General features: G+C 48.7%; 1 protein-coding gene across 4 annotated transcripts in view; it reads left to right on the plus strand.

The window, feature by feature from the left end:
* Positions 1-22,191, plus strand: part of TRIO (trio Rho guanine nucleotide exchange factor) — a 355,586-nt gene that overhangs the window by 206,749 nt on the left and 126,646 nt on the right. For all 4 annotated transcript variants that reach the window (XR_013554624.2, XM_060634370.3, XM_060634366.3 and 1 more), the window contains 7 exons: positions 9,709-9,878; positions 10,780-10,954; positions 15,264-15,459; positions 16,236-16,402; positions 18,674-18,793; positions 20,510-20,701; positions 21,179-21,328. Coding sequence is in view for 3 of the 4 variants with exons in the window: in XM_060634370.3 (XP_060490353.1) it covers positions 9,709-9,878; positions 10,780-10,954; positions 15,264-15,459; positions 16,236-16,402; positions 18,674-18,793; positions 20,510-20,701; positions 21,179-21,328 (1,170 nt within the window). In the remaining variant the exon portion in view is untranslated. The remainder of the gene's footprint in view (positions 1-9,708; positions 9,879-10,779; positions 10,955-15,263; positions 15,460-16,235; positions 16,403-18,673; positions 18,794-20,509; positions 20,702-21,178; positions 21,329-22,191) is intronic.

Raw genomic sequence — 22,191 nt, forward strand, 5'->3', positions numbered from 1 at the left:
CATAGTGCCCGTCTTGGAGCAGCTGCCAGTAAATGTTCCTTTTTCCCTCCTCTCCCCATCTCCCCACCTGTAACTGATTGGACACACACAGGATGGGGCAGGTGGAAATGTGAGATGCAAAGGTATAAATACCTAGCTATAATCTGATCTCTTCCTCCCTCATCTTTGCTCAACAAAAAATGTTTAACCTACTTCTGGTGCCGTTGCTCTGAGTAAGCACCTTGCTCTGGCCCTTTTGTTTAAGATCAAAGGTTGAAGCCTTTCTGGGATATAAGCTGTGTCTCTAGCCCCAGTCTGTCAGGACAGGGTCAGCTCTTGTAAAGAATCTTTACTCATGGGTCCATTCATTCGTACTGGCATCTGTTACTTTGCACAAATCACTAAATTCTTGTGTTACCAGCCAAAGCTGCAAAATAAAGGATTTTTTTCCCACCAAATAAGTATGCATAAAATACTAGTGTTAGCCCAGGGGGAGAGAGGGATGTTCTTCTCTAAAAGAGGCCCTTTTATCAGAAGAGTTTTATGTAAAACATTGTGTTTTTTTCTATAGGATAGTTAAAAAGTGGTTTAAATTCATGAATTTTCTGTTTCTTCATACAGGTCCAATATTTTCAGGTAGAGAAAATTTTCATGTCAGCATGGAAATGAGATGTTAGTGTAGAAAATTACTGAGTGGCCACTCAGTAAATGATTATTAGATGAATTAATAACATACTACATTATCTTTATTTGTAACTCAGTATTACAACAGCTGGGATTGAAAATTTGTAACTGTGCACAGACTCCAAATTTTATAATTTCTTGTTGAAGGGTCAGCCCTCAATGGAGAGTTGCAAATGTCTGCTTTAATTCACTGTTTGTAGATTGGCCTCAATTAATATAATAGAGAGGAGAGACCCTTCAGCTGAATGTCAAGCCAGTCCAATATTATCGGTCTTAAAATGACCAGCTTAAAATGGATGTATATGTGATCTGGTTTACTTGCTGGACTTTTTAATAGAGCATTTTTAATGTTCTTGATTTTTTTATTTTGGCACTCAGCTTCATGAACTAAATGTGATAGGTCTTTGGTTAATTGAGAGAAGTACATCATCCATATGCATTTCTGGTATGTATTGTTTGTTACTGGTTATTGTTTTTATCGAGTAAGTGGTGGGAAGTTTGATCGGCAGCAACGTGTGAGGGTTTTGTCAGGAAAGCTGGAAAGCTCTAGATAAGAAAAGGCTTCTTTGGTTTTGTTGTTTGTTTTCCTTTCTTTGAAGCCCAAAATTGAGAGCCCTGAGATCAAGGAAGGGTTGGGCTTTGTGCCTGCACCAGCGAAGCCCATGGATATGAGCAGAAAATAGGTTTCATCAACTTTCACTTTGCTTTTTTGTTCTCCTCCAGGAGACTGCTCTTTGGACTGCCTTAGAAGAAGCGAAAGATCAAAATGAGTGAAGATTTTATAAGAAAGGATTTATTTCTTCCAAGGGAGTTCAAGTCTCTATTCCAAGACAGTTAGACCCTTGGGTAGTGAGAGAACCTGATGGTTGGGTCTGTTGATCTTTAAGGAGGGGTGAGAAAGGGGGGACATGCCAGGGGGCTGGCAATGCAGAAAGCAGAGTTCACACAGCACACAGGTGAGGTCGGTCAGTCCTAGGCAGAGTTCTAGAAAAGGCAGTTGATAAACTGCCAGTAGAGAAAGAAGTGAATGAATGGGTTATAGCATGTTAACTGTATTTCACTCTGTACTCGGTTTCTGGTTTGATGAAGGGCGTGCAGTGGAATTACTGAGCATTAAACCAGGCATTTAACATCTAATTTGTAGACGAAACAGGAAAGTATGGGCAGTCTGTTAGTACAGTCACTGGAATCAGACTGCTGAATGGCTGGGAAAAAGCGTCAACTGAGGGAGTCACTTATCACAAGACCAGCACTGTCCTTATCCTCCCAGGCTGCTCTGATAGTGAGGTATTACTCATCGTACCCAGTTTGTGAGTAAGGAAGTAATTTGCAGTCCAGACCCACGGTTGGATCAGACTTGCTGATGGCGGTGGCCAAGGGAGGTGGTAGACCCGTCACCTCAGTGGGACCTGAGGCTGGCAGATGGGTGGGTCTCATCCCTGGCATCACCTTCTGTAGGGGAGCCTTCCGTGCCGTTGTCATGTCTTTGAACTGACCCTACTAATGTATTCAGAACTTTTATGTCCCAATGTGACATCTGGAAGGAACGCTCTTCGGAATTCAGACACCCTGAAAACCCTCCTTTGTTGTGTTGGGAGCTGTTTATGTTGGAAATGGGAAAATTGCCACCAAACAGGGACAGACTTGGTGCTGCAGCAGAAATCACCTTGGCTACCTGGGAAGCCTTGCAAGTGAGACCATCGTTGCAGGGCCTGTTAGTAGATGACCTCGGTGAGGCTGCAGGACGATGTCTCCCTTGAGCGTCTCTGTCCCCATGCAGAAAATCTGTGAGTGGAAGTATTGGCATGGAAAGCACGCTTATTATCAAAGTCTAGGTCAGGGTCTGTCACATACAGAGGATCCCAAAACATGTCAGCAGGAGTAGGTCAAAATCCAACATGGACATTTCATTCATGGGTTTTAATAGGAGTCTTTTGAATCAGAAACACTCAGGTTATGAAGTAAGGGTCACATGTGTGGCCACAGCACATGTGAAAACAACCTTACACATGTTCATGAACATGGTGCACAAGTGCCGTGCCCCGAAGTAACGCCTGTGGCTGTCATGAGCAAAAAGCACGGGAGAAAAATCACAACTGGGGGTCAGTCATCTTGCTGTGCACTGCTGGTTGGATCGCACGTGATGTTTCCTTTGCTCCCCAGCCCCCACTTTGCAAGGGGAGTGTCCAGAGGGGAGTGAGCTGGCGTGGAAGGAGTTCCTGTTCCTGCCCTGCGGGTAGAGTCCAGGCAATGAAGTGTTACCCTTGGGACAAGGGACGGCAGACTGCACGAACGCTCGCCGTCTCCGGAGATTTGCAGAGCCAAGGACGAATTACACTGTGACTAACTGCAGGCTGTTTCAGGGAGACAGTGGCTGCTCTCAAAATGTCGCAGGGGCGGGAAGGAGCTCTTCCCACTTTGAAACCTCCAGGAGAGTGCTTTATGCTTTGGCAGTGTTGGGAAAAGAGAACAAATAAATTCCTCATCTCAAAATCTCTGTTTTTCACGAAGTAGACTGTGTGTAAATATTTGGGTGGTTGAGGTTCGCGCTCTGACCTTGGTCTCTGTGTGGGCCCTCTGCCCAGGCACAGCACCTGTCCCTCACCTTGTCCTTGACTGCCCATCCGTACCTTCCACCGTCCAGTGCTGCGGTACCCACAAGGCGTCCCCTCTTCACGGGGGGCTGCCCTCACATGCTCCGGCTTGCTTCTCCTTCTTTCCCCTCTCTTACACATACGTGCGTTGGTATTATTTCTTGATACAGACTTTGATTTGTCCCTCATCCTTCCCCCAGTAATCTGATGGGCTTCCTTCATAAACCTCATCATATTAAGGCATCTTTTATCACCCACCCAAGAATAACGTGGTACTCCTCAAACCCTTACTCCTCCATAATCAGGGCAGCAGGCGTGTGCACCGTTTCAGGCTGGAGAATGCGCTGCACGTGGCTGGAACAGTTCCCCTTTGACCCCTGGTGCTTATACCTAGAACTGAATCGCGATCGCTATGCACAGTGGGTGCCCCCTGAAATCCCATCTGTAAGTTGCCATTGAAACTACCTACTTCTGCTCCTGATTTGCAGCTTCTGCTGGCGGGGGGTGGGGGGTGGGGTGGGGGGTGGGGGGGTGCATCTTTTGTGCTTCCCACACTTCCTTACGGCTTCCCCATCCCCTTGATATCCAGATGGTTGTCCCCGTGGTAAACAAGAGTAGGGAAACAGATAAGAGTGGTGGTAGCTTCTGTTTGTAAAGTGCTTGAAGTAACTGAGCACGTTCACATGTCTGTAGCCACTTCATTTGATTCTCAGACTGACTTTGCCAGTTAGGGAAGATCTCATTTCATAGAGAAATCCTGGAGTAGAGGGTTCCAAGGATTTTCCCAAGGCCACGCTCAGACAGAGGGCCACATCTGGTGAGTTGTGCCCCACCTCCAGATGGAGCGGGCTTGTAGGCTGTGTTCAGACTTTGCATCTGAGAGAGGTTGCAGCTGAAGCAGTCCCCAAATCTCGGGCCTCCAATCCTACCACCTGCCGAATCGGCTGGAAGGTCAGCCTTTCCCGGGACACGTCACACCAACAAGTCCCTCTGGGAGCCTGAGAGGTCTCCTGTGTGATTAGCGAGGAAGGGGATTTTCCCAGCAGGGCTGCAGCTCCTCCTTTAGGCTCCACTCAGCACAGAGCTGAAGGGGAGGGGGCCGCAGTGGGGGTGCACCTGGGCCGCACCCAGCCAGCTACCGCTGGACCTGGGACCCGGGCTGTCACATCTTTATCGCGGGGGTCCTGCCCCCAGAACCTCACATGTCTCCCTAGCCCAGCCTTCTCTGTGGATGGATCCTGGTCCAGGAACCAGGTCTGTACACGGCCGCAGCCAAGTTGTGGGCTGGGTTCAAGTTCCCGTCCTTGGAATGCTGGTGGCCACCACTTGGATGGCCTCTAGGGGGCGGTGTTGCCCACCTCTGGCTGTGGGCCACAGCTTTCCACGTGGGGTCCATGCCTGGGGTCCATGCCGCTGAGTGCCTGGGTAGAATGCAGCGCCTCTGGCTGTGGGCAGAGGTTGATCTCTTTATGGTAAATGACAGCATGCACCGAAGTGCAGTTTTTTTCATGCCTGGAAACGTACGGTAAAATTTCACAGGCATCCTAGAGACTTTTCTCATTCTTTTATTCAGAGGTTATTTTAGGCATCGTATGTACTAATTTAAAAGCTTAAAAATAGACTTTACCTTAATTTTACTGCATTGTGATATGCATCAGTTCATCACCAACTGACAGCAGAAATTACTTTTATCTGAGAATCCTTTTTTTCTCCAAACTGAATGAGAATATTTTCTGTAGTACCAGGAAAAAAAATTCTAAAGTGGCAAAGGATTTTTGAGCATTTTGACATTATGGATTTAAATAGAACCTTCCTCCTTCTACCTCATTTACTGTTCCCCTCTCAACTGCCTGATCCCAGGATCCATTTCTGTGGTTTCCTCTTTGGGGTGGCCCTTGGCCGGTTCCACTGCTGGCCAGGCAGGGTGAGCCCAGTCCACTGTGGATGCATGTTCAAGGGTCCAGGATGTGCAGGAAATAAACTTAGGAGGGAAGGAAAAGGCTTGACCCACAAGTCCTCATGCCGCTTCCCCTGGAACCAAGGGGAAGTGGTTTCTATGGACTCTGGTGGACTAATTCCAGCCCCTTTTCCTCATACTATTTTTAGGTGTAAAAAGATGTAAATGCAGGATGGTGTCAAGTCTACCAGACTAAGTGACATATTTTGAACAGTAGATAGGAACCTGGATACGTTCTGAAAACTATCTAGCAAAGGAAGACTTTTATTTAATTACCTTCTAAAGTTTATTTATTTATTTTAGGAGGGGAGGGGCCGAGAGAGGAGAGAATCCCAAGCAGGCTCCACACGGCCAACACAGAGCCTGATGTGGAGCTCAAACCCACAAAGCCACAAGATCGCAACTTGAGCCGAAACTGAGAGCTGGATGCTCAACCAGCTGAGCCACCCAGGCCCCCCCACCCCCATTTATCTCATCTCATCTACTTATTTTTATTTGAGAGAGAGATAGAGCACGCACAGGGGAGGGGCAGAGGGGGAGAGATTCTCAGGCAGGCTCCACATTCAGCACAGAGCCTGACACGGGTCCTGATCCCACAACCCTGGGACCAGGACCTGAGCCAAAATCAAAAGTCGGGCAATCAACCCACTGAGCTACCCAGGTACCCCAGGCACCCCAAGTACTAGCCACTTTTTTTGTTTTTTTACAAGAACAGAACTAGTAATAGCAGCTCACATTTACTTATTTCTTTACTCTGCACGTGTCCACTCATTTAATCTTGCCGGCAGCTGTCTGAGCTGGGCACTTAGGCCCGTGTTACAGATGAGAAATCAGAGCCGTGGTCCTGGGTAAGTAACTTGCCCGAGGCCACAGCCTAGGAAATGTTAAGGCAGGATAGAGAGTCAAGCGATCTGGCTTCAGAAGCCACGCTCTTAATTGTGGTTCCATATTACCTTAGAAGTGTTTTGTTTTAATCATCTCTTAGGCTGTCGCCGTGGAGTTATGTAGAAACACACTTACGCACCGTGCCCCAGGCCGGTTGCGAGCATTGGTTTTGATCTCCCGTCTCCTCTTCACAGCGTATAGAAGTGAGGCTGCACTCCAGTGCGCGAGCACTGTTCCTGAGGACTCGGCGTGTGATATGCATGCCTCTGTCTGCGTTCCATACGGGTCTCCAGTTTTCACCCCTTCACCTGCCGCCCATCACCTGGGGCTGGCTCACAGACAGGCGCGCTGCAGGTGACGCTCCTTTTCCTGGTTCTCTCACACAGTGACGAGGTAGGGGCAGCGCCTGGGCGGCATGTGTATTAAGGTGGAAGATGACAGTTGAGATTGTGAGAGAAACGGACCGAAGAATTGGGGTTTTGTTTGTTTATCAGTTGTCCTCTGCAGTGGAATAAATGTAGTTGAACAGGCCCACCTTTTCATAGTGTTTATCGGCAGACAGGGATCAGAAGGTGGGAGGGCTGCAGGGCCACCTGTGGCTGAGAGGGTTTGGGGACCAAGTAGGAGGCAGGTTACCAGGAAGCTGCTGAAGCCGTTTCAGCTAGAAAAGCCTACCTTTTAGATAACATATTCTGTATGTTTTTGGTTAAATATTTTGACGTGCTAACATGTTTTGGTGAAATTTTGGTTTTTGCTCAGTGCAGCCTAAGTGGCACATCCCTGGTTTCGTTTAGCGAATCCTGGCTCTTCGCTTCATTTGAGTGGCTCGTTATACCTCAGGTGGTTACATTTTACAGAGCCCCGCTGATCACCTAGCGCTCTCCTACGCCGCCTGTCTCCTTGCCCTCCTCGTGGCTCCTTGAGGCCGGTCTTGGTCTGAGGATCCCTAGTTAGTGATCTGGGTTTTGGAGAGATTCTGTGATGTCTTAGGTCACAGAGCCAATGCTTTGTTAGAGTATCTCTTCAATCCATAATGCTGCTGCTGTACAATGTGACCTCTAGAACGTGGAAGGTTTTTCTTAGGAGCAAATTGGGAGATTCCTCGTGGCCATCATGCCGTCACCCTTCCCGTTTATAAATGCAACAACCAGGTTCATGAGGGTTTAGGATTCAGACGAGAGCAAACAGGAGCAACAACAAACCCAAAAGAGTGTGTTCGTGATTATGGACCCTTTACAGATGGTGCAGGACGTTGGTCCGTATTTGGTGAACCACTGAGTGGTATTTTTGGTGCTGAAGTACCGTGTCAATGCGCATGGGACTGGATCTGGAGGTCTCTTTTCCAGTGCAAGCTTAGCACCAGCGGTTGCTTTTGCCCGTGTCCTGAGGGTGGGTTCATCACGGGGGCTTCTTTTCCTTAACCTGCAAGAGCCAAGAGTTGAACCAGCTAGCTCAACTCTAGACTCCTTTAAATTAAAATTCTGGAATCGTATGAAATTTGATAACTTACGTACAAAAAAAGAAAAACCAACCTGGGTAGATACTAAGAAATAAAGTAACAGATGTTTTATTTAATGTTTTTAGTAAAATTAAATCTTAGGATTCCAGGTAGTGTGACTGACAAATAAAGTCATTGGCCTTTACTTCCCATGTTTTTTAACTGACCTGCCATATTTAAAATACTGATCTGACAGAAGCATCTGGATACTTTCTTTATAACCAAAGCTACATTTAACAACAAAAGAATTCTTAGAAAGTTAGCTCGTCTTGCCATCATTAGTAAGTGGGGAATTGCTAATTAAAACCATAATGAGATGGCACTCATCTGGAATGACTAAAATGAAAAAGGCTGATCTTACCAGAAATTGGTGAGGCAGTGGAGGAACTGGAACTTTCATAGAGTGCTGGCAGGAACATGATAGGGTGCAGCCTGGGGAAACACAGTTTGGCAGTTTGTTAAAAATTTAAACCTACACCTGTCATAGGATCCAGCCACTCTACACGTATATATCATTCAAAAAAAGAAAAACATAGGTGCACAGAGACTGTGCACAGACATTCCTAAGAGTTGTGTAGTGGCCAAAAAGTGGAAACAGCTCCAGTGCCATCAAGAGCTGAGTGGCTGAACTGTGCCACGCACCCAGGCTGGTGTACATGTCCACGGTAGAAGGTGTGGACTGTTGATACGTACAACTGTATGGATGAATGTCAAAATAATTTTGTCAAAGGAAAGCCAGACCAAAAACAGAGTCAGTCCATACTTACACACTTTTTCAAGAAAATGCAAGCGAATCTATAGTGACAGAAAGCAGATGGGTGATTGCCTGGGGCAGGAGGGCAGAGCGAGACAGAAGGGTTAGAGGGCACAGGAGGACTTGGGGTGATGGAGCTGTTCGCTGTAGACAACAGGGGTCTCTCCGTGGGTGTGTCCATACGTTAAAAACTTAAGAAATTGTATCCTGGAGATTCGTGCAGTTTATTGTATGTCAGTTACACCTCCTCATAGGGCAGTTTTCAAAAAAGATAAGCTCAGAAACAAAAGATCAGATCCAGCATTTACTTTGGCAAGCACGGTTTTGCTACGCGTTAGCCACAGAGGCCGGCACAGCTGGTCAATGTCAGGGGAAGAGGTGATGTCTGTGACGGATGCTTGGAAGATAAGGGGGCGGGGGGGGGGGGGGTGGGCAGGGGGGAAGGGGCAATTCTTACATCCTCGAGGAAGCAGGAAGCGTTTTCTCCTCACACAACCCGCTTCCCAGCCCCCAGGGCCTGCTTGGCCTAATTAAACATCCTTTTCAGTTTACTGACTGGCGCTCCGGAGAATCCGAGGAGGCAGTGGGGGGCTTCCCAGAAGTGGGAGACATGCTCTGCTCCCACCAGGCCTAGCGGGCTTCTTGCCACCGTTGTTCCAAGTTGTCTTCACCCATCCACGTCCCCAGGCGCAGTTGTGAGGGTTGTGGGATGGAGGTGTTGAAGTGTTCCCGGTGTGCACACTCCTTTCACTGAAGGACCGCGTCGCGGCCGGCTTGGCCGTGGCCCGGGATGGGTGAGGTTACCGAGCACCGCGCCTCATCCGAATCTCCCGCCAGGCGTGGTGATGACTTTATTCCACCACATCATAGGCTTCCTTCTTCTCTGAGCGATGCAGAGCAGCCACATCTGAGCAGTGGTTTAATAATTAATAATGGATTGTAGTAGTGCCCTTGCTAAAAATAAAATAAAACTATCCATCTGCTAAACAAGAGTCAGAGGATGTGTGGAAGAATGCGTTATGCTTAGCAGATGTTTTGGTTGGTGGGGGGGGGGGGGGGTCTCTCCTATTCCTCTGACTCTCGGACTGAGCCCAGGAAGGATCGGAAAGACTGACTTCCCTTCCCTTTCCTCTCTTCGCTTTTGTGACAGTCCCCTCCGGCTCTGTGCCTGTGTGTTTTCACCAGGCGGTGGTGGCCCGCTGATTTTTGGGGGGGGGGGGGGCCGGGGCCGTTCGGGCCGTGCCCCTGCCCCCTTCCCGTCCCTGGGAGCCAGCCGCCTCGCTTGCCTCCCAGCGGGGTCACTCGGGGAGGGGGCCTCTCCGGGGAGGGGGGCTCACTGCGCCCTGTCCTTCCGCAGCTGTGGACGTGGCTGGAGGAGCTGCAGAAGGAGCTTCTGGATGACGTGTATGCCGAGTCGGTGGAGGCCGTGCAGGACCTCATCAAGCGCTTTGGCCAGCAGCAGCAGACGACCCTGCAAGTGACGGTGAACGTGATCAAGGAAGGGGAGGACCTCATACAGCAGCTGAGGTGGGCCGGTCCCCTCCTCCCGCCCGCATCCCCTGGAGCCGGCCAGGGAACAATGAGCTGTTTAATTCCCTGTCCTGCTAGGTGGGGAGCAAATAACATGTCTGCATACAGAGGACAGTAACCTCCCTTTCTTTCTCTTTTTTGTTTTTTTCCCTTTGACTGTTTTTTTTTTTTTTTTTTTTTAACTCAATGATTTTTCTCATCACGGCATTGACTAATAAACTTTCCCAGAACTCGGCTTTTATTAATATGTCCTGTTAACAGCTACCTAGTAATTATTGAAACTTCCTTACAAGCCGGGCTGATTTAAACCTCCCAGAACTGTGTCCTTCAGACCCTGAGTGACCCGTGTCCCCAGAGGATGGTGGGTGTCCCTGGCGCGGGAGCAGAGGCTGGGGGAGACCAGGCCCCAGGTGTCACTTTCCTCCCTGCTCTGCGGGGGCTGGAAGCAGACTTCCTTTATTGGATCCTTCGAGGACAGCTTCTCAAATCATTACTGCTAATTTCACGCGATGCTCACTTTGCCGGAGTCAGGCGAAAGGGACTCAATAAAGGCCTGATTGATTGCATTAGAGTTTAACCCCTTGTTCCTGATGGGACTCTACTGTTTTAGCAAGCAGGGATCGTGGATTCTGTTCTCTCTACCTAAGGAGAAGAGTGGCTACGGTGAAGCGCTTCGGAAGTCACTTTCTGGAGTTACTAGGCTGCTTTGCAGGGGGACGGTGGGCGGCGCGGGGGACAGTCTTCGGTGTGGCCGCAGACCTGGCGGCTGGCTCGCAGGAGGAAGCCCAGTGTTGTTGCTTCCTGCCGGCCTTCCTCCCCCTGAAGTCTGCGCGGCCGGATCTGGTGTCTGACGATGGGAGACTTTCTCATGCCGCCCCGTCCCCTCTCCCTTCCGCAGGGACTCTGCCATTTCCAGCAACAAGACCCCCCACAACAGCTCCATCAGCCACATCGAGACGGTGCTGCAGCAGCTGGACGAGGCCCAGGCCCAGATGGAGGAGCTCTTCCAGGAGCGCAAGATCAAGCTGGAGCTCTTCCTGCAGCTGCGCGTGTTCGAGAGGGATGCCATCGATGTGAGTGCCCCCTCCTCGTCCCCCGCCGGTTCCGGCGTCTTCTCCCCCTGCGTTCGGGGCAGGACAGAGGAAGGAAGGCTTGCGTCTTGGCCTGCGAGCCGAGGGGGCTGTGCCGGAAGCCGCACCGCACAGCAGGACGGAGCACAGCCTGTGTGAGTGCAGTCGAGCCCGTCTGGCTGCGTCCTGGCCTGTTGGGCCCGGGGCCGGGTCCCACGCAGCCCTCCCTTTGTCTGAGGCACACACTTGAGGCCGCCACTCTCCCCTGTTCTTTCTGTCCCTCCCCTCCCTGCCCCCTGCCCCCGCCTGCCCCCACCAGGAGCGAGAATAAGGCTCGTCAGTGGTGATAGCATTTGCAGAGAGCAGGAAATCCAGTCTTTTCCAAGGAGTGTGCCCAGATCATCTTTCATCCTTGCCTACAAATTGCCCCTTATCTGTGAGTTTCTTTCCTTTTACTTCAACAAAAGGCCGTTTCTTAATGTGCCAGGGAAGATCTGAGTTTTGAACCTGATGAACTGCAAGCCCAAGTAAGTATAATTGGATGATGCCGAATCTGTGAAACATGGATGAAGGAACCAAAACTCACTTGAGCCAGATGAGGCCAGTCTCCCGGTGCCTGTCAGCTTCACGCGGCTGGTGGAGCACGTTGCCCAGGCAGTCTGGAGGGCATGCCCTGCCCGCGCAAGGGCCTCGAGGGCACGCAGACCCAGACCCTAAATCCACTGGGGCAGAGGGACGGTGGGGGCTCGCGTAGACTGCTTCACTTACCTCGGCTGAGGGGAGGACCCTCTGCTGAAGTGGGCTTTGCCTGCTTCTCTCGGGCCTGTCTGTAGGCCCAGCTCTGCGTGTGGTACTAGGACCAGGCCAGGCCCTGTGCGAGGCCTCTCGGGGGGTGGGCCTTGGTTGGCCACTTGTCTAAACTTCCCTCAGTGTTTTCATTAAAGGAAGGCCTTCTCGGCTGTTCTTATCATCATCTCTGGTTCACGACAGGAGAGGAATTAAGCCCTATGCACATTGTCTGGTAAAATCTGCTCTCGGTCTTGATGTTTAGAGACACATGAAGCCAGGTAGGGAAAAGGCACGCTGTCCTCAGCTCTTTAAGGACCTGCCCACGGCCTGGGCCTGCAGTCCAGCTTCCAGGTTGCTGGCGGTATGAACAGAAGACCCAGCATGGCTGTTTTCCTCTCTGATCTCTACTTCAGATGAATTGCTTTTGTAAACTTAGCTGCTTGTTGAATAGTTTCAATTTGGAAACAGGCATTATTTGAAGTTTCTCTTCAAGACATGTTGATATTTCAAAAAAAAAAAAAAAAAATCTCTTGGCTTCATCTGTATTATTGCTACTTTAAAGGGAAAGAATTTAATTGTATTTCCATTATCAACAAACTAGTGTTTTAATATGTAGTTCAGAAACCAGAAACCTACATTTTCTCCACACCAAAGCTACAAAGTTCCAAGTGGCCTTAATAAAGCCGGTGTGCCAGGCCAGGGGTAAGTGCTTTCCTGAGCTAAGGAAATTAAACCCGCAGTGCAGTCACAGGCCAGCTACAGTGTAGTTTAAAAGCTTTTTAAAATGTCACAGCCTAAGAGCCTCTTTTCTCTGGAGTAATCCTAAAACATGAAAACCTGAGCAGTTAGGACTTCAGCTGGGATTTCCTCCCTTATCTGGGAAAATGCTCCATCTGACTGCACATGTGAGGAGTTATCTTTATGGTAGAAACTTATCTATTCCTTGGCCAATTGTTTTTTAAATGTTTATTTATTTTTGAGAGAGAGCGCGAACGGGGGAGGTGCATAGAGAGAGGGGGCAGAGTATCCAAAGTGGGCTCCACACTGACAGCACAGAGCCCAATGCAGGGCTCGAACCCACGAACCATTGAGATCATGACCTGAGCTGAAGTTGGATGCTCGTCCGACTGGCCCCCCAGGCGCCCCGGATCTAGGTTTTCTGCGCTGAGGATGTTGCTGTTTCAGCCTCTTCCTATTTCCAGGGAAAACCTGCTCGATTGCTCTGGAAACAACGGAGTCATTACTACCGCGTCCTGTGACAGTTTGTTTATGGAACACAGTTATATGTACCATTAGGAAGAGAAATAACACAAGTTATTTCTCCAGAATTGGTATTCAAAAGTCATTTCCACTTTCTTGAGCTTTGTTTCTGCCACCAATTTCTTGTCTTCACATGTGCGATTGACAAACTGTGACTGTAAGTCTTGGGCAGGATTTCTCCTGATGATCTTTTGATCATGGCCATCGCCGGGGTTTCTTGAAGCTTGGTGAGCGTTTTCATATCCCGCGGGTTCTAGCACATCCATCTTTATTTACTGTCCTCTGCTTGACTGCTGTCTGAGCCCTATCGCTGTCTCCGTGAGACATTAGCGCTAAGTCTGTACCTCACCACCACACCCAAGTCTCTCCTGCCTCAGTGTCAAAAAACAAACGTTAAGAAAGAAGATTCCCCTTAGAGGTAAAGATTAAAGGTATGGTCATCTTCTTCCTTGTTAAAAATACTTCCCCTCAGTGGCTTTTTGGCTTAAGTGTAATTTAACATTATTTAAAGTTATCAATTTTATAAATTAATGTAAATGCATATACTGTATGCAGACCTCTCTAATGAAAGAATAAACCTGGAAGATTTGTGCCATAGGCATTTGGGGAAGCCTTCGGTTTTTATTACCTTTTATCTCCTCGCTGGATTCTGTGTCAGCTCTCTCACATTTCTCAGATTTTCAAACTCATGTGGTTACTGCTCTTCTGGATAAAGTAAATCGGGACCCCTGGGGAATGTTATTCCACTGAAGTGTATAATACAGTATTCTTTCACAAGAAGTTTTTTTCTTCCTTTCTGGATTCTGTAACTTCTCATCTTAATTTTTTAAAGCGTATTACAAAAGTTTTCAAACCTGCACCAAAGTTGCAAGGATCGTATAGTGAATACCCATGTGCCTGTCTCCCAAATGTAGCAGGATTGTGTGTTCCCTGCTGCAAATCCCCCTTCTTTTGTTACTGTTGAGCTGTAATAGTTGAGAGAAAAGCTTTGTCCGCTTATCATTTCACTCCTAAAGACTCTTAAGTATTTCTCCAAAGTAAGACCTTTTCTTATATAACCAGAGTCGTACCCCTCTCCCCCCCCCCCCCCCAGAGTCCTTGCTCTCTAGGACCCTGCTTCTCTTGGACCCTCTACGGGTGGCCCCTACTGGGCATGTGGGCACTGTGCCCACATAAGATACTTAGCCTTTCTGTCCAGAATCGTCTCTTCAGCTAGCCTTCTTTTCCTCCTGCTGTGACTTGTGGAAATAACTGCATCAGCTGAAGAAACCAGGTCCCACGTTCTGCATTCACTTAGTGATTTCTTCTGTTTAACTAGTTTTCTTTCCCTGGTGCTCCTTATAAACTTGGAGTTTAGGCGTAAAGACCTGAGTGAGATTCCAGGTCTATTTCTGTGCCAGATGCTCCACAGGACCCACAGCTTCTCCTGTCAGAGGTTGGTCCTGTCTGGCCCCACTTATGTGGGGCGCGGAGGTTGGTCTGCAGGATGAGGATGGGGCAGCCTGACCCTCCAGCTGGGTCCCCTCTTTCTTTCCATTACAGTTAACTGCACAATGATCATTGTCTGAATAGTTATTTCACTAAAATTAAAAAAATAATTAGAACAAACTTTCTAATTTTATTATTTCTGCATTTAATAACTAGAGTTATCTATAAAGGATAACCTTTCTTCATTGTTATAGGCTTAAATTTCTAATTACCAATTTTAGGATAAAAATTGGTCTCCTGTCAACCTCTAATCAGAAGAGTTTTTCATGTGGGGTGCCTGGGTGGCTCAGTCGGTTAAGCTTCTGACTCTTGGTTTTGGCTCAGGTCATGATCTCACGGTTCATGAGTTCAACCCCCACGTTGGTCTCTGCACTGACAGCACAGAGCCTGCTTGGGCTACTTTCTGCCCCTGTCCTGCTCGTGATCTCTCTCTCTCTCTCTCTCTCTCTCTCTCTCTTTCAATAAATAAATACATAAACAAACATGAAGGGGAAAAAAGTTGTTCATTTAATTTTAGGCTTTTTAACTCTTCTTTTTTTAAAAAGTACCATTAGGGGTTAATGTGTTTTTGTATGTTTGATAAACTTTGTTCAGTTGTGGTAGGTTTTTGTGTCTAACTGTCCCATCTGTGGCCCATGGAAGCCCCAACAGCTGGCTTCCATGTCCCTGGGACCCAGTCACATTCCTTTCTTCCTTACTTGGCGCAGTGAGGGGTCGCAGCACATGTTCGTTATTTTGTAAGTCTCGGTCCTAAGGAGACACTCTCCTCTGTCAGATCATCTCAGACCTTGAGTCTTGGAATGATGAGCTTTCTCAGCAAATGAACGACTTTGACACAGAAGATCTCACAATAGCGGAACAGCGCCTGCAACACCACGCAGACAAAGCTCTGACCATGAATAACTTAACCTTCGATGTCATCCACCAAGGGCAGGACCTTCTGCAGTATGTCAATGAAGTGCAGGCTTCTGGTAAGGAGTGCATTTCGGTCTGTGTCACTTGTGGGGTTTTTATTGTGTGTGTGTGTGTGTGTGATGTGTGATGTGCGATGGCTGCAAAGCATGGTCAGCCCCTGTGACGTAGATGTTCTAGGTACCTGCTCTTCGAAAGGAACGTTTTGGCTGTTTTGTGTTCACATGTGATCACCTGTGACATTATGATTAGCGCACTTAGCCCTTAATACTCTTGGCTTGTCATTTCAGGTAGCATGAATGCTAATTGTCCATGAATGAAATGTGAATCTCCAACAAATTTTTCACATTCTTTATTTTTTTCTTAGTTTATATTTTACCAGCAGATGTCACTATAGGCTCAAAAATGTAGACAGAAATGTGTAGTGTTTGAAACTTAGCAACAACCTGCATACTACATCACTCATTTTACACAAATCAGATGCTTCCTAAAGAGTAAACTGGGTGTGCAGTGATACACGACAAAAGCAAGCCAAAGTTCGCTCGCTTCTAAGAGTGAGGCACGTGTCACCACTTACCACTGTGGAAAGATTGACCCAAAATGGGTTTGGTTTGATTAGCCGTGCATTGTATTTTGCTCTGGAACACAGCAGATATGTTGTTTGAGACCCCCTCGCGTGCTTGGAGGCACACAGAAACAAACACTCCTGTGTTGGTCACGCCTTCCTTGAACTTGGCCCGACCAGCAGATTATTCGAAAGCACGGCGTCCGTCACACGGCTGAAGAATGGGTCGATGTGCCCACCGAACTCTCGGCTCTCCCTTCATGTCCGCAGGCGTGGAGCTGCTTTGCGACAGAGACGTAGACATGGCCACCCGGGTCCAGGACTTGCTGGAGTTCCTTCACGAGAAGCAGCAGGAGCTGGATGTCGCGGCTGAGCAGCATCGGAAGCACCTGGAACAGTGTGTGCAACTTCGCCACCTGCAGGCCGAGGTGAAGCAGGTAAACAGAGGGCTGCACGCGGAGCCGGACCACAGCGGGCCCCCCGTGCGTGGGCACTCGGTGTGTGACCACCTGGAAATTGGGGAGACTGTCCCTGTTCCAGACACAGCTGTTCTGACACATGATGTAACATACCCACCCCCAGTACAGCCCTAGCTCGTGTGTAAGCGTTGTTCTCACACATGATGTGACACACTCCCCCAGGGCAGCCCTAGCTCATGAGTAAGTGTTGAGCCAGCGCCCGGACAGCTGTGTGTTGACTCTGTAGTGGAGAAGGCTTCCAGCCCAGCAGACGTAGCACTTGAAAGTAACATCCATTTGGCTTGTTTTGTTACTGGTAATCTCTTGCTTGAAACTCTGAGCACATAGCTTCTCAGGCTAAATAACGATACGATTTTTCTGCCAAATAGGCTGGTATCACAGCTTATGCAGGGCTGGAGACTTCTTCTGTTACCAGCATGCTGCACTGCCATGTCTCAGATAGCATGGCAAAATAAAAATGGAGTATTTGAAAGATTGTTTTCGGCTCGTAGCCATTGGGATTCTATACGTACATCCATTCAGCATGTACGTGACATTTTATCTCATGAGCAGAGAAACCCCTCGTGATACCGCCTTCCTGGCAAGGAAGGTATGGCCTTCTGAGATTCTGATGGAGGCTCAGAAAAGCATGTATTAGGTCGAACGGAGGGGATCAGGTGCCTCTGGAGTGTTAGCAGTTTGCGGTGTGTATGTGGGTGGCACTCACACTGAAGCAGGTGTGCTGTCAAAGTCGAAAACTAAAAGAGCACCTGTTGGTGCCCCATGTGATGAGATAAAGTATCGTGACCTGCCTTTTAAAGACCAGTTCATAGGGGTGCCTGGCTGGCTCAGTCAGAAGAGCATGTGACTTTTGATCTCAGGGTCATGAGTTTGAGCCCCATGTTGGGTGCAGATTAGTTACATAAAACTTTATTTTTTTTAAGTTTATTTATTGATTTTGAGAGAGAGGGAGCTAATGCAAGTGGGGAAGGGGCAGAGAGGGAGGGGGACAGAGAATCCCAAGCAGGCTCTGCAATGTCAGCACAGAGCCGGGCACAGGGCTCAAACTCACAAACCGTGAGATCATGACCTGAGCCAAAATCAGGAGTCCGATATGGAGCCAACTGAGCCCCCCGGGCCCCTCCGGGCCCCCCAAAACTTAAAAAACAATAAAGACCAGTTAATAAAGTGTCCCTCTTGCTAAAAACAAAACCGTGTGTGTAAGAAATAAAGGACTAGACTATCCACTAGGAATTGCATTTGCCTGTAAATATTCTCTACGTAACAGGGCAGGATGTGGTCGATGGCTGGTGTTCATTTAGCAGCCATGTGGTAGGTTAGGCACACATGCTGGCGAGGGGTTGCCACATGGCTCTTGCAGCCCCAGCTCCCCTGTCCCCTTCCCAGGCAGCAGGAAGGGCAGAGCATAACAGGGAAGAAGCAGTACTTGTATCAGAAAGGAAATGTGTTCACACGGCTGCCCCGAGGCTGCTTCAGTGATGTCAGTAGTGGGAGGTGCTACGGAGTGTTCCTAGCCGCGATGAAGCTGCATGTAGGGGCTGAGAAGCAGTTTTAGACTAAGGCCCCCACCACCCCCCACAGTCTAAGTTTTCTGAGTAAAGGAGATGAGGAAAGCCAGCTGTAGGGCGGGCAGTAAGTGGTCTTTGCCACAAATAACTACCAGAATGACCTTCCACAGCTGGGGAGCCTCTTGTTTGTGTGTGATGCTGGGAATCCCGTGCTTTGACCCTGGGCGTTACAGCACCTCTGAATTCATTCTCTGGTTAGTGGGCCATTTAATGCTGACGTTAAATTAGAAAATACGTTGGTGAAATAACGTAGTTCCTTTACCAAGCAGTTTGCTAATTTTGCATGTTAATAAGGATAAAAGGAATGAAAAATACTTCCCTTGATTATCAGGGAATTGTTTGTGGCCGTAGATCTAATAGGTGATTCTTAATCCGTTTTGACCTGTGGACTAACAGTAACCATCCGCTGGACGCTCTGCCTTTTCAGCTCCCATTTGAAAGCATAATTAATTTTAAGAATTAATCTTAGAACGTGGCACTTCTGATCAGATACCTTAGAAGGACATCACGCTGTTGGCAGGTGGGACCATAAGGAAACCCATGTTTCCCAGCGGATGGGAGCAGCCTGACCTCCTCGCTCACTTGGCTCGTGTCCCAGCTGGCCTGCAGGGGGGCCCCCAGGGGAGGGCAGAGCCTTGGAGGTCCCCGTGTCGTGTTTCAGGTGCTGGGCTGGATCCGCAACGGAGAGTCGATGCTGAATGCCGGACTCATCACAGCCAGCTCCTTGCAGGAGGCAGAGCAGCTGCAGAGGGAGCACGAGCAGTTCCAGCACGCCATCGAGGTAGGGACACCGGCCCGCCGCCCGCCCCAGGACATGCATGTACGCTCCCTCGCGGGGGACTGAACCTGAGCCAGACGGGGTTCAGCAGGACCCTAAGTGGCAGCGCTGATGCTCTACAGTTTCCTTCAGGGAAGCAAACGGGCAGGTGACTATAGTGAAGGGGACGATGCGTGTGCCAGCTCGGGGACCTCACGGTGCCACCCCAGAACGCCTGGTGGCTCCCGCTGTCCTCCCGCCTTGAGGGTCCCGGCAAGACGCACCGCCCTCTGTCAAGAACACTTGGCACCTGAGAACCCATGCCAGGGTCTGGGCTTGAGGGGTGTTCTGTTTTGCTGGTCTCTTAAGCACATCCCTGGACCAAACAGAGCACTGTGGGCAGCTTACCCAGACCAAGTGCAAATCACAAATTCACGGTTATCCATAAACAACACTGCGCACAGAACTCTCTGACCCTGATGAGAAGCAGTGTTTCTCACCTTGATGGGGGTCGGTGCCAGGCCGGGACTTCAGCAGAATGGCTTGGCCCAGTTCCAGGTCCATTTACAATTCACTCTCACAGCATATGGATTAATTATTTGTAGAGTTTAGGGGAGAGGGGAGAGTTCATTGTGATAGGTGGTCTCAGGGTCAACTCAAGGGAAAAAGAGCATTTGCTTGCAGAAAACTTGTTTCCTGCTCTGGTTGCATACATAGCCAGAGAAGAAGGCTACAGAAAATAGCGGTAATTTATTCTCGAGACTAACTTAACTTTCAACTACTCAGTGTCAGCAGACCTGTGTTAACACTTCCTAAAGCCCAGAGTTTGGGCATCTTTTGAGAATTGTACACTGTGCCTAGTGATTTCTAATAACTGCTAACACATGTCGTTGTGTCTGAGTGAAGGACAGGGCCATATTGTGTATGGTCTTTCATGGGATCATTTTGTGCCTTTTCACGCAATCTGTAAAATTTTGCTGTTGTCTAAAACAAAACAAAACAAAAAAACAGTTCATGTCACAGACCCACGGACCCCTCTACCCCCCTGACTGCTACCCTGTGCAGCACTCTGGTTCGTCAGTGGGAGAACCTGGCCTGTCAGCATCTTGTGGAATCTTCTAGGAGCACACACAAGCAGGAATTCTACCGAACTTGTGATGTTATGTTGATATTTTAATATGGTATGAACCTCCAGAGAGCACACTTGGTTCATTCTTAGCTTTTAATTATGTTTCTCTCTCTCTCTCTGTCTCTCTCTCTCTTTTTTAAAGTCAATAGTTCTTGAAAACTTTACTCAAGTACACAGTTTAAGGTAAAAATGCACTCACTGTGGCCACCTTTTTGTCCGTGTGTTCATTGGCCTCTGGCTGCTATTGTAAGAAGGATGAATAGGAAGAATAAATTGGGAACATTTCAACAGCTTTCTTAGAATATTGGCTATTAAGGTTTTTTCCTGCTATTTCTCAAGCTGAGAACCCACAACTGAGACCCATTCTGCAATGTCTTAGTGCATTTCATCCTTCATTAGGTAATTTAAGTATAAACACAGTTGTTGCTGGGCATGAACACTTTGTTGTTTTTAACTGAACCGTGTGCTGTGTTTTCAGAAGTGTCCTAATGAGCATTCGCTGAAGTTGTTTGGATCAAAGCAAGCGGAGCGGAGGGACCACAGCCTCCCTGGTAAATAAATGCGTGACGCCCCCATCACACAAGTGTTCCCTGTCCTTTCTCTTTCCTTAGAAGACACATCAGAGTGCGCTGCAGGTGCAGCAGAAGGCGGAGGCCATGCTGCAGGCCAATCACTATGACATGGACATGATCAGGGACTGTGCCGAGAAAGTGGCGTCTCACTGGCAACAGCTCATGCTCAAGATGGAAGACCGCCTCAAGCTGGTGAACGCGTCTGTCGCCTTCTACAAAACCTCAGAGCAGGTGAGGAGGGCCGCTCTAGTCCTTGGGCTCCTCACCGGCATTCTGTGTGGAGCTTAGTTTTGTTGGATAGTTCAGTCGTTAACTCGTCAGTCGTTATCGAGCCAGTGAACTCAACTTCAAGCAGAGAAAAGCATTCTAGAAGTAGAATGATCCTTGCCTCCCCTAGGAATCCAAGAGGAATAGGTTGGAAAGGACCCGAGAAGACATCCGCTTTCCTCTCCTTTAGATTCATAGCCTGAAACACCAGAGAGAGACCGGAAATTCTGTTTTTATTTTGTTCTTGTTCTGAAAGACCTGCCTACTTTGGCCCCTGCGTTTGTCCTCACCTGAGGTGGGGCCCACAGTGCCTTCCGAAGGTCTTGGTCCCCAGGCCAGCACTTTTATCCCCAGAGCATGACTGACCACACTTCCCAAAGATGCCATCTGTGGCGTCAGATGCCGAGTGGCCCCTCTGAGCCTGCGGCTTTCTGCTCGCAGGTCTGCAGCGTCCTCGAGAGCCTGGAGCAGGAGTACAAGAGAGAAGAGGACTGGTGTGGAGGGGCCGACAAACTGGGCCCCAACTCCGAGACAGACCACGTCACCCCAATGATCAGCAAGCATCTGGAGCAAAAGGAAGCGTTCCTGAAGGTACGGAGTGGCCTCCGGGGTGCTGCTGCGTCCCTGCACAGGGCACACAGACACGAGGGGGCTCGCCATGGGGTGTCCCCACGTGCTGGGTGTGCAGGCCGCCTTCGCTTTCCAGGGGGAGCCCCTGTGTGCAGAGTGCAGTTCGGTTGGTGTTGAACACAGAAAGAGATTGATTTGGTGAGACAAGAGTGCCTGTACCTTAAAATAATCTTCCTTTGGAAATTCAGCCTTTTTTAGGAACAAAGACTGAACCCACTGTACAGCGGATAAGGGGCGGGAACACCCTTTGTGATTTCCAGGATTAGTTACTAATACTTGTTCAGGAAGTGTTTCCTGCAAAACATTGAAGCCCATAATCCAGGCTTGAAGTTTGAAGTGTGAGCAGCTTTAAATGAGGACTTTTTTCTAGCCGCTTTTGTCGTGTGTGTGTGTGTGTGTGTGTGTGTGTGTGTGTGTGTGTGTTCGTTCGTACTTCAGTCACCCAGAAGTTCTGAAAAGTGCTCAAACTGTTTGCCAGCACTTCTGTGTCTTTATGATACGGTCTTTCACTCTGGAAAAGATCTCCTGAGACTCGGCCGGCTGCCACTCAGCCCCATGAAAAGTAGGCATGGCGTTTGCTTTTCATTGCGGCCTTACCGAGTTTAGTTTTGTCATAGCTTCAGTGTTCTGACACCTCTCACACCATTTCCTGTTACATTTAATAATTTCTGTTTCCATCCTGAAGGTGATCCTCTGTCCTGACAGAGTTACTGTCTGGTCTGGGAGAACAGATTGTAGCTCTTTGAAAATTTCTATCTGGGCACTTTTTTTGAGCTTCCCTCACATGACTCTCTTTTTCGGCGACCGAAGTTGGGAAAACAGTC

This window comes from Panthera onca, chromosome A1, assembly GCF_046562875.1.
Source record: "Panthera onca isolate mPanOnc1 chromosome A1, mPanOnc1 haplotype 2, whole genome shotgun sequence".
Taxonomy (NCBI): Eukaryota; Metazoa; Chordata; class Mammalia; order Carnivora; family Felidae; genus Panthera; species Panthera onca.